This window comes from Microcaecilia unicolor, chromosome 10 (assembly GCF_901765095.1).
Source record: "Microcaecilia unicolor chromosome 10, aMicUni1.1, whole genome shotgun sequence".
Classification (NCBI taxonomy): Eukaryota; Metazoa; Chordata; class Amphibia; order Gymnophiona; family Siphonopidae; genus Microcaecilia; species Microcaecilia unicolor.
Genome location: NC_044040.1, coordinates 117,051,614 through 117,066,935, shown reverse-complemented (window position 1 = coordinate 117,066,935; position 15,322 = coordinate 117,051,614). Strand labels below are relative to the sequence as shown.

At 47.0% G+C, this 15,322-nt stretch overlaps 1 protein-coding gene across 4 annotated transcripts in view; it reads right to left on the bottom strand.

Moving 5' to 3' along the window:
- Positions 1-15,322, bottom strand: part of TF (transferrin) — a 642,048-nt gene that overhangs the window by 285,833 nt on the left and 340,893 nt on the right. For all 4 annotated transcript variants that reach the window (XM_030215724.1, XM_030215726.1, XM_030215725.1 and 1 more), the window contains exons 10-11: positions 9,616-9,712; positions 5,157-5,183 (exon numbers count right to left, since the gene is read on the bottom strand). In XM_030215724.1, the coding sequence (XP_030071584.1) occupies positions 5,157-5,183; positions 9,616-9,712 (124 nt within the window). The remainder of the gene's footprint in view (positions 1-5,156; positions 5,184-9,615; positions 9,713-15,322) is intronic.

Sequence of the window (15,322 nt, the reverse complement as noted above, 5' to 3'; positions counted from 1 at the left end):
TGCAATAAACAAATATTGTGAGAGGATTTGTCTCATAGAAAATTCTGATGTCTTTATACGTGGTAGAAGCTGGAGAAGCGTTTCTTGGCATCCTGAAGCATCTAAACCTATGAAAATTAAGAATATGAGAACTGCCATACTGGGTCAGATCAAAAGTCAATCAAGCCAAGTATCCTGTTTCCACAATGGCCAATCCAGGTCACAAGTACCTAGCAAGATCCCCAAAAGTAGTAAGATTCCATGCTGCTTATCCTTAATAACAGTTTATGTTTCAACATTTTTATTGATGGATCAACCAAAGATATACAACCATTAAACTTCCAATACATTACATCAATTCTTCCAACGTACATTGGTGTAAGCTATGTAAAGTCTACCATCAGCAAGTTTTCCATATTTTCTCCCCCCTCCCCCCCCCCCCCCCCCCCCCGTGCTCCCCTTTCCCCTTCCTCCCTCCCCCCCAAGCCCCATCAGGAACAGGACTCACTTATAAATCAGGTTATCTGGAAACGAATCACAAATGGTTGAGCAATAAACCTTTTCCTCGTGGGCTCAGCCCTTGTATATATTGACCCCATATTTGCATGAAGATTTTTTTCTGTTTTGGAAAAACGCCTCTCTAGCTTCCCAGGTTGCCATTTCATGTATTTGGTTCCGCCAATACCAATATGCAGGTGGATCCTGAGATATCTATTTTTGTAATATGGTCTTACGAGCTTTCAGGCAGACCTTATGGCACCACAGCCTGGGTCCTTTCGCCTGTGAGTTAAACGCAGACTGTGTGTCCAGCACATAATGGTCCCACGTCCCCCCTGCCAGTCCCTGTACTTAATAACAGTTTAAGGAGTTTTCCTCAAGGAATTTGTCCAAAGCTTTTTAAACCTACTTCATTAACTGCCTTTTCTCACATCTTCAGCAACAAGTTCCAAAGCTGTATCATACATTGAGGGAAAATATATGTTCTCCAATTTGTTTTAATTGAACTAACTAGTAAAGTCATGTTATGCTCCCTAGTGTTTAACTTTTTTGAAAGAGAAAAAAAATAACTTTGTGTTTACCTATTACACTCCAGTCAGGATTTTATTGAACTCTATCTTATGACATACCAAAATCGTCATCTGATTGGAGTTCTTATTAAGAGTCAAGAAATTTTATTGTATGGCAACTTGTACATATGCTGCCAAATCTCTCTATATAAAACGCACCTCCAACGTTCTAATGAAGCCGGAAGCCTGAAGCTGGAAGTGGTGTGTAGTTGTGTAGATCGCTGTTTGCCCATGAGTGTCTGCCCCGCCCTCGCGTCACAACGTGATGACGTCGCGAGCGGAGCAATGACACTCACCGAATCGCATCGCTCACCCTACACACGTCACACGCAACAGCTGACCAACCACAGGTGGGAGGGCGGGTGCACAGCGGCGAATCGATGAGGCAGGGGAGACAGGAGATTCGCCGGGTGCCTGGAAGGGGGGGGCACGGCCCAGGAACAGAAGAGCATCGGTGGGGGCAAGGGAAAACGGAGAATCACTGGGTGTCTGGAGGGGGGGGGGGCAGGTGAGAGAGGACAATCGGTGGGTGGCTGGAGGGGGGGCAGGGGAGAGAGGACAATCGGTGGGTGGCTGGAGGGGGGGCAGGGGACGGAGGGCAATCGCTGGGTGGCTGGAGGGGGGAGCCGGGGAGAGAGGAGAATCACTGGGTGGCTGGAGGGGGAGCAGGAGACAGAAGAGACTCGCTGGGTGGCGGGAGAGGGGGCAGTATAGAGAAGAGCATCCCTGGGTGGATACGGGGAGGGGGCAAGAAAAAAGGAGAATGGGTGGCTGCAGGGGGAGCAGGGGAGAGAGGAGAATCGCTGGGTGGCTGCAGGGGGGGCAGGGGACAGAGCAGACACACTCGCACCCAGCAGTCTCACTCTGTCACAAACACATTCACTCTCTCTCTCTCACACACAGTCACTCTCACACACACTCTCATACACACTCCGACAAAAACCTTGCTAGCGCCCGTTTCATTTGTGTCAGAAACAGGGGGGGCGAGGGGGGCATTGCCCCCCCAAACAACGATGACCACGACGACTTACCCGAAGTCGCTTCGGTGAACTGGCAGGCGGGGTGCCAGTAGTAAAAGCAGCAAGCAGGCACGCTCGTCTCCGTCCGCTTCCCTGCCCTCTCTGCGTCCCGCCTTCCTCTGATGTCATTTCCTTTCGGGCGGGCGAGACACTGAGAGGGCAGGGAAGCGGACGGAGACGAGCGTGTCTGCTTGCTGCTTTTACAACCCTCGCTCGCTCACCCGCCTGTTCGCCGCTGAACTGACCCTCCAGCGATCGAATTGTCAGCAGAGCTGTTAACCTGAAGGGGGCTCCCTCCAACAGCTATTTCCAAAGTTGGTCCAACCGTTGCCACTCGCTTCACTTCTGCTGGACAGGGGGGTGCATTGTAAGCCAGAGGAGAAAAGGAAAATTCTAGGTCTAGGCTCTCTGACACTCCTCCACAAGAAAGAACAATAGACTGTTCAGCTCCAGTAAGTTCGGGGGTCCTGGTAGCATAGCGCTCGATTGTCTGCTGCACTGGAGTGGAAGTTCAACTTGCTGAGGTAACAATTTAACCATTCCATTCCTAATATGAGGATAACTAAATTTAAGGGTAACATTTTCAGTAACAAATGCTGCAGGCATACAGAGCAACACTAACACAGGTCATGCCACCATCTTGACTCCGCCCTTTCATATCTGTTTCTAGTTTGTGATCAGTTATTCTGTACTTGGTATCTCAGTTCTGTGTATGTAACTCTGGGCAGGTATTCTGTTAGCATGTATTTTCTATTTACCAATCTGCAGTAATTTGGCTTGTTCCAGAGCCCATTGTAATAGAGTATTTAGGACACTGGTTTTTCACAGGAAGGGTACTTGTTTTTGAAATCAATGCTAAAATGGTAGATTTGCTTTAGGTCCTGAATTACTTTAGAGTTTTCTGTGTCTTCATAATAAACTTGTTACTGAGAGGGTTTATGTTGCTGTTACTGAGGTTACACTAGAATGAGAAATTTCCTAGCTCTGCTTTGAACCCCTTGTTAAAGAAGGGCCAGACTGTTCTGTGGATGTAGAATTTATTTGGCTTTAAATACCATATAGGGCACGCATATCTATGTTGAGGGAGTGTACAAAAAATAAATAAGGGGGGAAAAAAAACCTTCTTCAAATGCCAATACTGACAAATTGTGTTGTTCCACAATTAGACTCCACTTAATTCTGGAACAATGTGAAAAATTCAACAGTTTTGCCATAGACTTCTGAGGTCCTTTTCTTCCTATTTATCAGTTAAGCTAAACTTATTTTGTGGTTGTTTGTCAGTATTCATATTTTAAGGTTTTTTTCCTTCCTCCATATTAGCATATTCATTTGCGTATATATATATATACAGTGGGGGAAATAAGTATTTGATCCCTTGCTGATTTTGTAAGTTTGCCCACTGACAAAGACATGAGCAGCCCATAATTGAAGGGTAGGTTATTGGTAACAGTGAGAGATAGCACATCACAAATTAAATCCGGAAAATCACATTGTGGAAAGTATATGAATTTATTTGCATTCTGCAGAGGGAAATAAGTATTTGATCCCCCACCAACCAGTAAGAGATCTGGCCCCTACAGACCAGGTAGATGCTCCAAATCAACTCGTTACCTGCATGACAGACAGCTGTCGGCAATGGTCACCTGTATGAAAGACACCTGTCCACAGACTCAGTGAATCAGTCAGACTCTAACCTCTACAAAATGGCCAAGAGCAAGGAGCTGTCTAAGGATGTCAGGGACAAGATCATACACCTGCACAAGGCTGGAATGGGCTACAAAACCATCAGTAAGACGCTGGGCGAGAAGGAGACAACTGTTGGTGCCATAGTAAGAAAATGGAAGAAGTACAAAATGACTGTCAATCGACAAAGATCTGGGGCTCCACGCAAAATCTCACCTCGTGGGGTATCCTTGATCATGAGGAAGGTTAGAAATCAGCCTACAACTACAAGGGGGGAACTTGTCAATGATCTCAAGGCAGCTGGGACCACTGTCACCACGAAAACCATTGGTAACACATTACGACATAACGGATTGCAATCCTGCAGTGCCCGCAAGGTCCCCCTGCTCCGGAAGGCACATGTGACGGCCCGTCTGAAGTTTGCCAGTGAACACCTGGATGATGCCGAGAGTGATTGGGAGAAGGTGCTGTGGTCAGATGAGACAAAAATTGAGCTCTTTGGCATGAACTCAACTCGCCGTGTTTGGAGGAAGAGAAATGCTGCCTATGACCCAAAGAACACCGTCCCCACTGTCAAGCATGGAGGTGGAAATGTTATGTTTTGGGGGTGTTTCTCTGCTAAGGGCACAGGACTACTTCACCGCATCAATGGGAGAATGGATGGGGCCATGTACCGTACAATTCTGAGTGACAACCTCCTTCCCTCCGCCAGGGCCTTAAAAATGGGTCGTGGCTGGGTCTTCCAGCACGACAATGACCCAAAACATACAGCCAAGGCAACAAAGGAGTGGCTCAGGAAGAAGCACATTAGGGTCATGGAGTGGCTTAGCCAGTCACCAGACCTTAATCCCATTGAAAACTTATGGAGGGAGCTGAAGATACGAGTTGCCAAGCGACAGCCCAGAACTCTTAATGATTTAGAGATGATCTGCAAAGAGGAGTGGACCAAAATTCCTCCTGACATGTGTGCAAACCTCATCATCAACTACAGAAGACGTCTGACCGCTGTGCTTGCCAACAAGGGTTTTGCCACCAAGTATTAGGTCTTGTTTGCCAGAGGGATTAAATACTTATTTCCCTCTGCAGAATGCAAATAAATTCATATACTTTCCACAATGTGATTTTCCGGATTTAATTTGTGATGTGCTATCTCTCACTGTTACCAATAACCTACCCTTCAATTATGGGCTGCTCATGTCTTTGTCAGTGGGCAAACTTACAAAATCAGCAAGGGATCAAATACTTATTTCCCCCACTGTATATATATATATGCAAATGAATATGCTAATATGCTCCCCCCCCCCCCCCAAATGAAACAGTCAAACTACGCCCATGGCCTCATTTACTAGTATTAAATTTTAAAAAAAAAGCGATAAAGGAAAAATTCACACCTAGCATTTTTACCTACCTGAAGGTGACCACTGTTTGCTGTAACCTGTATGAAAGAAGAAACAAGGGAATTAGATAACTTTTATTTATTTATTTAGATTACATGCTTTCCCTCAGTAGAAGAAGCTCCTCTGGCAATGATTGCTACTGCTGGAGACTGCCCCTACTCATTCTGGTCCCCAGCTCTGCCTAACACAGCTGACTTCTGTATTGACAGAAAGGGGGAGGGGGGCACACAGGTTGCTTTCTCCAGCCTCAGAGGCTGCAGCAAATGGTCACTCCCTTAAAGGTACAATCACTGTCACCATGGAGTGTAAATAAATTTTTACCCCTATTCACATTTGATACAAAAGTAGGGATTGGATGGCTGATAGGATCAGTCATGTAAGTTGTTTTTTTTTTTGGCATCCAGTTGATGGACTTCACAAACTGTCTAATAAAATGAGAATGGACTAGAACTGGCAAAATTAGAAATGATTTCTTCAGGCAGCTTAACTAGTATCAGTAGCTATCTGTTGGTGCTGAAATATATTTATGACAAAAAGCTTTAAAATACATTTCCAAATGTGACCATTGCACCCAGAATCTTCATGTGCATGCCTGTTTCAGTAGGTTTAGAAGAACAGATTTCTAAAAGCTAGTTTGAGGTCTACAATGAGACAAGAATGATTGACTAGATTGCAGTAGAACGTTTTATTACTCACACTTTGGCAACAGAGACTGGTAGGAATGTTTGCAGCATAAAAAGCAAAGAAAATAAAGTTTAATTAAATAATAGCACTGTTCGTCCATCAGAACAGTGGTCTTGTACTTATGTTTGAGTGAGTGCAATGGAAGTCAACAATATTTAACTTGTTTATTTCATGTCTTGATATTGATATGGTTCATACAGTATTTCCTTCCATTCAAAAAGTAATTTACTCTATCTTTCATTTTCTTAGTATGCTGAACATTTTTGTTATTTAGATGTAAGAAAAGCAAATGATATGGCATTTATCAAGTCTGACATTCTACCAGAACTGTGCAAAGATAAAACAAATGAAAATAATAAAAAGAAAAGAGAAATACTCAGGCCATTAGTAAGACTATACACTGCAGCCAATTCTCTGCCCCAAAATCCATCTCCTCCCACCTTCATGCTCATGACAACACATACATTGTCTTCATCTCATCAAATAATGTACACAAAACAAAAAGAAGCGTAGTACTCACAAAACACCAAGCATCAAAACCCTAAGGTGTCTTATATTGATAAAAAGGAGATCAAAGTGCTCATTTTCAAAGCACATAGACTTACAAAGTTACGTGGAGGGGCACTTTTGATATTTATTTTATTTATTTATTTGTTACATTTGTACCCGACATTTGCAGGCTCAATGTGGCTTACATAGTACCGTAAAGGCGTTTGCCAGTCGGTTGATAACAAATACAAGGTTGTATTGTGGTCAAATGAGGTAGGTGTGTGTCAGGCACTGTGAAGGACGTATGGAATGAAGATTGTATATTGTCCACTACGATCATTGGTTGAGCTGTGTTGCTGGACGTGGGGATTTACGTTGGATCGGTGAGGTAAGCCTTTTTGAAGAGGTTGGTTTTTAGTGATTTTCTGAAGTTTAGGTAGTTATGGATTGTTTTTACAGCTTTCAGGAGTCCATTCCATAGTTGTGTGCTTACGTAGGAGAAGGTGGATGCGTAAGTTGTTTTGTATTTAAGTCCTTTACAATTTGGGTAATGTAAGTTTAGGTATGATCGTGATGATCTGATTCTGTTTCTGGTTGGTAGATCTATGAGGTCTGTCAAGTATCCTGGAACTACGCCGTAGAAAATTTTGTGGACAAAGGTGCATATTTTGAAGATGATACGTTCTTTGATTGGGAGCCAGTGCAGCTTTTTTCGAAGGGGTTTAGCACTTTTGAATCATGATTTAGCAAATATTTTTATTTTATTTTTGTTACATTTGTACCCCGCACTTTCCCACTCATGGCAGGCTCAATGCGGCTTACATGGGGCAATGGAGGGTTAAGTGACTTGCCCAGAGTCACAAGGAGCTGCCTGTGCCTGAAGTGGGAATTGAACTCAGTTCCTCAGTTCCCCAGGACCAAAGTCCACCACCCTAACCACTAGGCCACTCCTCCAAATATCAGCCTGGCAGCTGTGTTTTGGGCAGTCTGGAGTTTTTTTGCGAGTTGTTCTTTACATCCCGCATAGATTGCGTTGCAGTAATCTGCATGGCTTAGGACCATTGATTGTATTAGGTTTTGAAATATTTCCCTCGGGAAGAAAGATTTTATTCGTTTAAGTTTCCACATTGAGTAGAACATTTTCTTTATTATGGAGTTTACTTAGCTTTCAAGGGTAAGGTTGCGGTCAATTGTGACGCTGAGTATTTGTAGGCTGTCTGAAGTAGGGAGGGTGTGTTCTAGGGTGTTTATAGTTGTGGGTTTGTACTTGTTATGTTGCGATGAGAGGATGAGGCAGTGTGTTTTTTCAGTGCAGTTTCAGTTGGAATGAGTTTGCCCAGGAGTTCATGATGTTCAGGCTGTCATTGATTTAATTGGTTATTTCTGTCAAGTCATGATTGAAGGGGATATAGATAGTGACGTCGTCTGCATAAATGAACGGGTTGAGGCCTCGGTTGGATAGGGACTTTGCCAGTGGGATCATCATCATGTTGAAGAGTGGATGTTTCTGTGAGAAGGACATCCATGCCTTTGCTATGCTTCTGACACCCTCTTTATTTATTTATTTGGATTTTGGATCACAAGTAGCAGCAGCAGTGGGATTTGAACTGCCCACCTCTAGATTGCAAGACCAGTGCTCTAACCACTAGACCACTCCTCCACTCCACTCCCTTGAAATTTGGCCGTCCCTGTGGGGGGGGCAGTTGAGGACGTCCAAAATGTTTGAAAGAAGGACGTCCACGCCTTCGTTATGCCTCCGCTGACACACACATACCTCCCCCTCCCCAGGGACCTGCATACTGCCCTCCCCCCCACAGGGATGGCCAAATTTCAAGGGAGTAGAGTGGAATGGAGGAGTAGCCTAGTGCTTAGAGCACTGGTCTTGCAATCCAGAGGTGGCAGGTTTAAATCCCACTGCTGCTACTTGTGATCCAAAATCCAAATAAATAAATAAAGAGGGCGTCGGAGGCATAGCAAAGGCATGGATGTCCTTCTCACAGAAACATCCATATTTTGGACGTCCTCAACTGCCATCGCAGGTACGGAGGCATAGCGAAGGACATACTCTAAAAAAAAAAAAAAAAAGACAAAAGTTTTTGAAGTTTTTTTCGGGTGGGAGATGGTTAGTGACCACTGGGGAAGTCAGGGGAGGTCATCTCCGATTCCCTCCGGTGATCATCTGGTCAGTTCGGGCACCTTTTTGATGCTTGGTCGTGAAAAAAAATGGACCAAGTAAAGTCGGCCAAATGCTTGTGAGGGACGCCCTTCTTTTTTTCATTATCGGCCGAGGACGCCCATCTGTTAACCACGCCCCATCCCGCCTTCGGTACACTGCTGGCACGCCCCCTTGAACTTTGGTTGTCCCTGTGACGGAAAGCAATTGAGGACGCCCAAAATCGGCTTTCAATTATGCCGATTTGGGCGACCTTAGGAGAAGGACGCCCATCTCCTGATTTGTGTTGGAAGATGGGCGCCCTTCTCCTTCGAAAATAAGCAGGATAGTAACATAGTAGATGACGGCAGAGAAAGACCTGCACAGTCCATCCAATCTGCCCAAGAAGATAAACTCATATGTGCTACCTTTTGTGTATACCTGACCTTGAAAGGAAGCCCTGGAATGAGAGGGTATAGGATGAAGGTGAAAGGTCCTGCTGAAGCATCCAGTAGGGGAAAGTGCAGCAAGGAAGCTAGGGGCAACCTTGTCCCAGGGCCGCCGAGAGACTGGGCCAGGCCCGGGGCAAGGCTTCCCTCCTGCCGCCGCCAGCACCGCCGCCCCCCCCCCCCCCCCCGAGGTTGTCGTTGTCGTCGCCGCCCCCTCTACACCCGCCCCCCTCTGTCCACCACCAGGCTGGGCCCCCCTGAATTCAAATCATAGCGCCTCACCTCAACCTTGCTCCGTGTGAAAGAAGCGCAGCAGCGGCAGTCTGCAGATCGCCTCCCTTCGGGCCTTCCCTCCCTGTGTCCCGCCCTCATGCAAGTTTCGTCAGACGGGGGCAGGACACAGGGAGGGAAGGCCCGAAGGGAAGGCACTGTTACCTGCATTAGGGGAAAGGTAATTTTCAGCATCCCTTTTTATACAGGTAAACAGTTAACCTATGTGAAAAGTTTAGAATACTGTTCCCTAAGGCCTGTAGTGAGTATTTTCAGATTAGTAAAACACATTAGAATTTGTTCTTTGAAACTTATAACTTGTGAACTCCAAAAGGTTAACAAGAAAGTTTCAGGGATGTGAAGTAACATTAAGCTTATTAAATCTTTACCAGGACCAAGATGGAGATGCACTTGACTTCTGCTTACCTTCCTTGTAGTATTCTGCCAAAACTGGCACCAGGCCACATTGTCCTGCAGTGTACAGGTAACCCCCATCTACGGCCATTGCATCTGCTTCCCCTTTCTGCAATGACAACATAATGTGTGAGGGACAATGCTACTGGCTGTGCTAATATTTCAGTCTATCTACCCATTTGCCATCTCATCTCCATAACCATAGGTGGTCGATGGCCAAGCTGTTTGGGGAGACAAAAGGGGGCGGGATCAGTGGCGGGCCCTACATTCATAATTGTTTGACAACACACAGAAAAAAAGTGTAAGTGAAAGGGAAGGGAAGGAAGATGATGGACCAGAGTGTAGGGATGGTAAGGTGAAAAGTACCACTCTAATTAGTGAGATAGAAGGCTAGCGAGTGAGGGTTTTCTCGTAGTGAATTCGGTATATGCAATTTGGCGGAAGGGCTGCTGGTTATTGACAAGTAATGTCTTGCATGTAAAAATGGATTTATATATCATAAATGACATATATTTTAAACTCAATTATTTCAAGCACTTACCAACACTAAACCACATACACATTTATGGAACAATTCAACATCAGATCCTGCAAAACACTCTAAAATCATGTCTGATGTTATGAACAAAGTAAAATTAAATTAAAGTGTTGATGTTACCTTAGTAAGGCCGACAAACAATCCCTCCACTGCAGAACACTATGCACAAACTTGTGCAAACACACACCTTCCTATACCATAACAGCAGTAACTCCCAGGACTCAAAGGGCAACAACCTTATGCATGAAAAGGCAGCACTGTAAATATTACACTGGGCGAGCCCTAATACACCAATATACACCATCCAATGAGAAAACAGAACAAACAGGACTGCACCAAGATCTCTACATAGGTACATGCTAGCAGAATACTACACCCCGGTCACATTCACAAAACACAGACAGACCCTCAACAATATGAAACAAGGGACCAAAGATCAGTAATAGAGATATGAAGGCAGAAACACTGAACTGGAAACCTTATGAAATCACACTACAGTTATAGAAACTGAAATCCAAAAGATCAGAATGCACATTTCCAAAAGCTAATATAACAAAACAGCGAGGATGACCTAGAAAGAGTCAGAGTAGTCCAAGGATGAGTGCAAAAAACTTGCAGTGGACATTAATAAAGCACATTTTTTCAACTAGAAGTACATTTCAAAGTGCAAACATCCAATGATTGCAAAACAGTGGCCTCAATAGGACAGAAAAGACTCAACACAGCGGAGGCAGGGCCCAGCATCGTCATCACCCACACATTGTGTACTCCCTGGCACAGGGACAGCCGCCAAACAGCGCAATTACCTTCATTTACTCTATTGAATTTCATGAACATGTGAAATTGAGATTTTCAATTGGATTATATGAATTTTGATGCTGACATTTTTGCTGAAATACAGCCATGTCGAGTCTTTGATCTCCAATTGAGACCCTGTTCTGCAATTATTGGATGGAAAAATTAAGACTTACCTGATAATTTTCTTTCCTTTAGTCACAGCAGATGAATCCAGGAACTGGTGGGTTGTATCTCTCAACCAGCAGGTGGAGATAGAGAACACTAAAAGAACAGGCAGTGACCCTCTGTGTACTGATCCCTGTCCCTTTAGTATAACACAACTCTCAAAGCATAAGAAAGAACAGACACATGAGGAAAAGAACACCCTAACCAGGGTCAACAATGCTCAAACCAAGAAACCAAAACCATAACACACAGAATCTTGGACACTGACTATACTCTGGAACTGGGAGGGATCCTGGATTCATCTGCTGTGACTAATGGAAAGAAAATTATCAGGTAAGTCTTAATTTTTCCTTCCTTAGCCTCAGCAGCAGATGAATCCAGGAACTGGTGGGATGTATATCCAAGCACTCCCTAAACTGGGCGGGAAGTTGCAGCTCCCCGAGAGAGAACTGCAGCCCCAAAGTGCACATCCTCCCTTGCCGCCACATCCAAACGATAGTGTTTAACAAAGGAAAGATGCGACGCCCAAGTCGCCGCCCGACAGATCTCAAGAGTAGAGAACAAACTCGTCTCTGCCCAGGAAGATGCCTGCGCCTGAGTGGAATGCGCCTTCAATGCCTCCTGCGGAGATTTTCCCGACAACAGATAAGCTGAAAGAATCGTTTCTTTAATCCACCGCGCCACCGTGACCTTAGAGGCAGCCAACCCTGTCGCGGACCGGCAAAAAGGACAAACAAGTGATCCGAACACCGAAACTCATTCAAGATCTGCAAGTACTGCCAAAGAATGCGCCGGACATCCAACAAACGCAGCTGCTGAAAAGAATCCGGACAGTCCTCTCTCCTGAAAGAAGGCAGAAACAGCAGCTGATTCAAATGAAACGCCAACACCACCTTAGGAAGAAATGATGGGATTGTATGTACCGTAACCCCGGATTCCGAAAACTGCAAAAAAGGATCACAACAGGACAGAGCCTGAATTTCTGAAACTCTCTGAGCCGACGCCACCGCCACCAAAAACACCGCCTTCAGCGTAAGGTCCTTAACCGATGCCCGCAGTAGAGGCTCAAACAGTGCGGCCTGCAACGCATGTAACACGAGCTTCAAACTCCACGCAGGACATGGCGAACGCAAAGGCGGCCGTAGTTTCATGACTCCTTTCAAGAACCACCCCATGTCTGGGTGAGCCGCAATCGACGCACCCTCAAACCAGCCTCTGAAACATGCCAACACTGCCACCTGCACGCGCACAGAGTGCCAAGCCTTTCTTTAAACCGTCCTGCAAGAAAGCCAAGATCTGCGAAACCGAGGCCCTCAGTGGTGACCAAGTCCTAGTCTCACACCAAGCTTCAAACACACGCCAAACCCGCGCATAAGCTGTAGTCATAGAACGCTTGCGAGCCCTCAGCAAAATGGCAATAACTTCCGGCGAATACCCCTTCTTCCGCAACCTTGCCTTCTCAAGAGCCAGGCCGTAAGACCAAAGCGGCAAGGATCTTCCATAGCCACTGGACCCTGATGCAAGAGATCCGGCAGAAGCGGAAGACGGAACGGCTCCTCCACCAGAAGGCGCCTCAAATCCACATACCGCGGACGTCTCGGCCAATCCGGAGCCACCAAAATCACTAGCCCCGCATGCAGCCGAATCCGCTGAAGAACCCGACCTATCAACGGCCACGGGGGAAACACATACAGCAGCATGCCAAGAGGCCACTGCTGCGACAGAGCATCCAGACCCTCTGATCCCAGCTCCCATCTTCTGCTGAAGAACTGAACCACTTTGGAGTTTGACCTGGACGCCATGAGATCTATCCCCGGAACGCCCCACTTGCTGCAAATCTGTTGAAACGCCTCCGCAGCCAACTCCCATTCTGCAGGATCGAGATCGTGCCGGCTGAGAAAATCCGCCCGGACGTTTTCCAGACCGGCAATGTGGGCCACCGACAACAGAAGCAGATGAACCTTCGCCCACTCCAGAATAAAGGCCGCCTCGACCGACAAATCCTTGCTCCGAGTGCCGCCCTGGTGATTGATATATGCTACCGCCGTCGTGCTATCCGACAAAACCTGTACCGCTCGGCCCTCTAGAATCTTGGGAAATGCCAGAAAGGCCAGACGAACTGCCCTCAGCTCCAACCGATTGATGGACCACGCCGCCTCCTCCATCGGCCCTGTGCCCAACGGTGGAGACAGTGAGCCCCCCTACCCCAAGAGACTGGCATCCATTGTAACCAGCGTCCATTGTGGGAGAGCAATCGGCAGTCCCTTCCTGAGAGGTACCTCCGCTAACCACCAATTCAAACTGTCCATGGCCACCGAAGTCCAAGGCAACCGGCACTGATAGTCCAGAGAAGTCAGGGAGCAACGACTCAGCAAAGCCTGCTGCAACAGCCGCATGTGAGCTCTTGCCCACGGGATCACGTCCAATGTCGCAGCCATGAGACCCAGTACTTGAACATAATCCCACACCCGAGGCCGAGGAAACTCCAACAAACTCCGGATCAGCGCCTGCAACTTTAGCCGCTTGCCATCGGCAAGAAAAACGAACCCCAGCTCCGTGTTGAAAGACACTCCCAAATACTCGAGAGACTGCGAGGGAACCAACTGACTCTTTGGGTAATTGACGACCCAGCCAAGCGATTGCAAAACCTCTATCACGCGAGACATGGCCGCCCGACTCTCTACCTCCGAATCCATCCTTATCAGCCAATCATCCAGATAAGGATGAACTCGGACTCCCTCTTTTTGCAAAAACGCCACTATCACCACCATTACCTTGGAAAAGGTGCGAGGTGCGGTGGCCAAACCAAATGGCAAAGCGCGGAACTGGAAATCGTCCCCCAAAATCGCAAACCTTAGAAGTTTCTGATAAGGAAGCCAAATAGGGATATGGAGATAGGCCTCCTTGGGATCCAGTGACGTGAGGAATTCCCTGGGCTGCACAGCTGCTATTACGGACCGCAAAGTCTCCATGCAAAAGTGCCTTACCAGCAGAGACTCGTTAACCTTCCACAAATCGAGAACCGGCCGAAAGGAACCTCCCTTTCGAGGCACCACGAAATACATGGAATAGCGACCTTCCCGGAGCTCTGACCAAGGCACCGGTACCACCGCTCCCAACTGCAACAGAGAATGCAACGTTTCCTTCACCGCTTCCCGCTTCCCAGCCATAGCGTAGCGGGACTCCAAAAACGCGTCCTGCACAGGCGCCCATAGTTCTAATTTGTAGCCGTGCTCTATCAAATCGAGCACCCAACAGTCTGACGTGACCTTGGCCCACTCTCCCAGAAAGAGAGTCAACCAACCTCCAATGCAAGGCACGGGAGAGTGGACCGGTACCCCGTCATTGGGAACCCCTGTTAGCGCCCCCGTCACTGAGTTGCACCAGTGACCTTTTTGTCCGAGCGAAAGGAACGCTACTGAAACTTGGGCCACTGAAAAGGAACCAAGGCTTTGCCAGGGTGATAACGCCGCATGTCCCTGAATTTCGGTCTTGTAGACGACAAACGGGCTCCGGCCTTGGGCCTATCCTCCAGCAAGCGCTGAGACTTAGAATCCCCCAAATCTTTAACAATCTTTTCTAAGTCCTCATCGAACAACATCCTCCCTCTAAAGGGCAACTTCGTGAGACGCTGCTTTGAAGCCATATCCGCCGACCAGTGGCGTAGCCAAAGTAACCTCCGAGCAGCGACTGCCAGAGACATCTGCTTGGCCGAGGCCCGCACCAAATCGTAAAGAGCATCAGCCAAATAAGCCAGCCCTGACTCCATCAGCGGAGCAACTTCTGTCAAAGGGACCGCAACCTCCAAATCCTGTTGTACAGCCTGCTGAAGCCAGGACAGACAGGCACGCGCAGAAGCCTGCAGAGACAACGCCGACACCTCAAAAGCACGCTTCAAGGAGGCTTCCACACGCCGGTCCTGTATATCTTTGAGGGCAACTCCCCCCTCAACCGGGAGAGTGGTCTTGGTGACCGCCGCCACCAGGGCATCTACCTTAGGAAAAGAAAAAAGGCTCAAATGAAACTCCCCAACCGGATAAAGGCGCACCAAAGTCCGTGCTACCTTTAAGTCCTCTTCTGGCTCCGACCACTGATCCGAAATGAGCTCCTGAATAGCCTCATGTACCGGAAAAGCCCTCGACAGCTTCCTAGTGCTAGCCATCTTAATATTCACACTGGCCGCAGCCACTGCCTCCGAATCCTGAATATTTAGAGCCC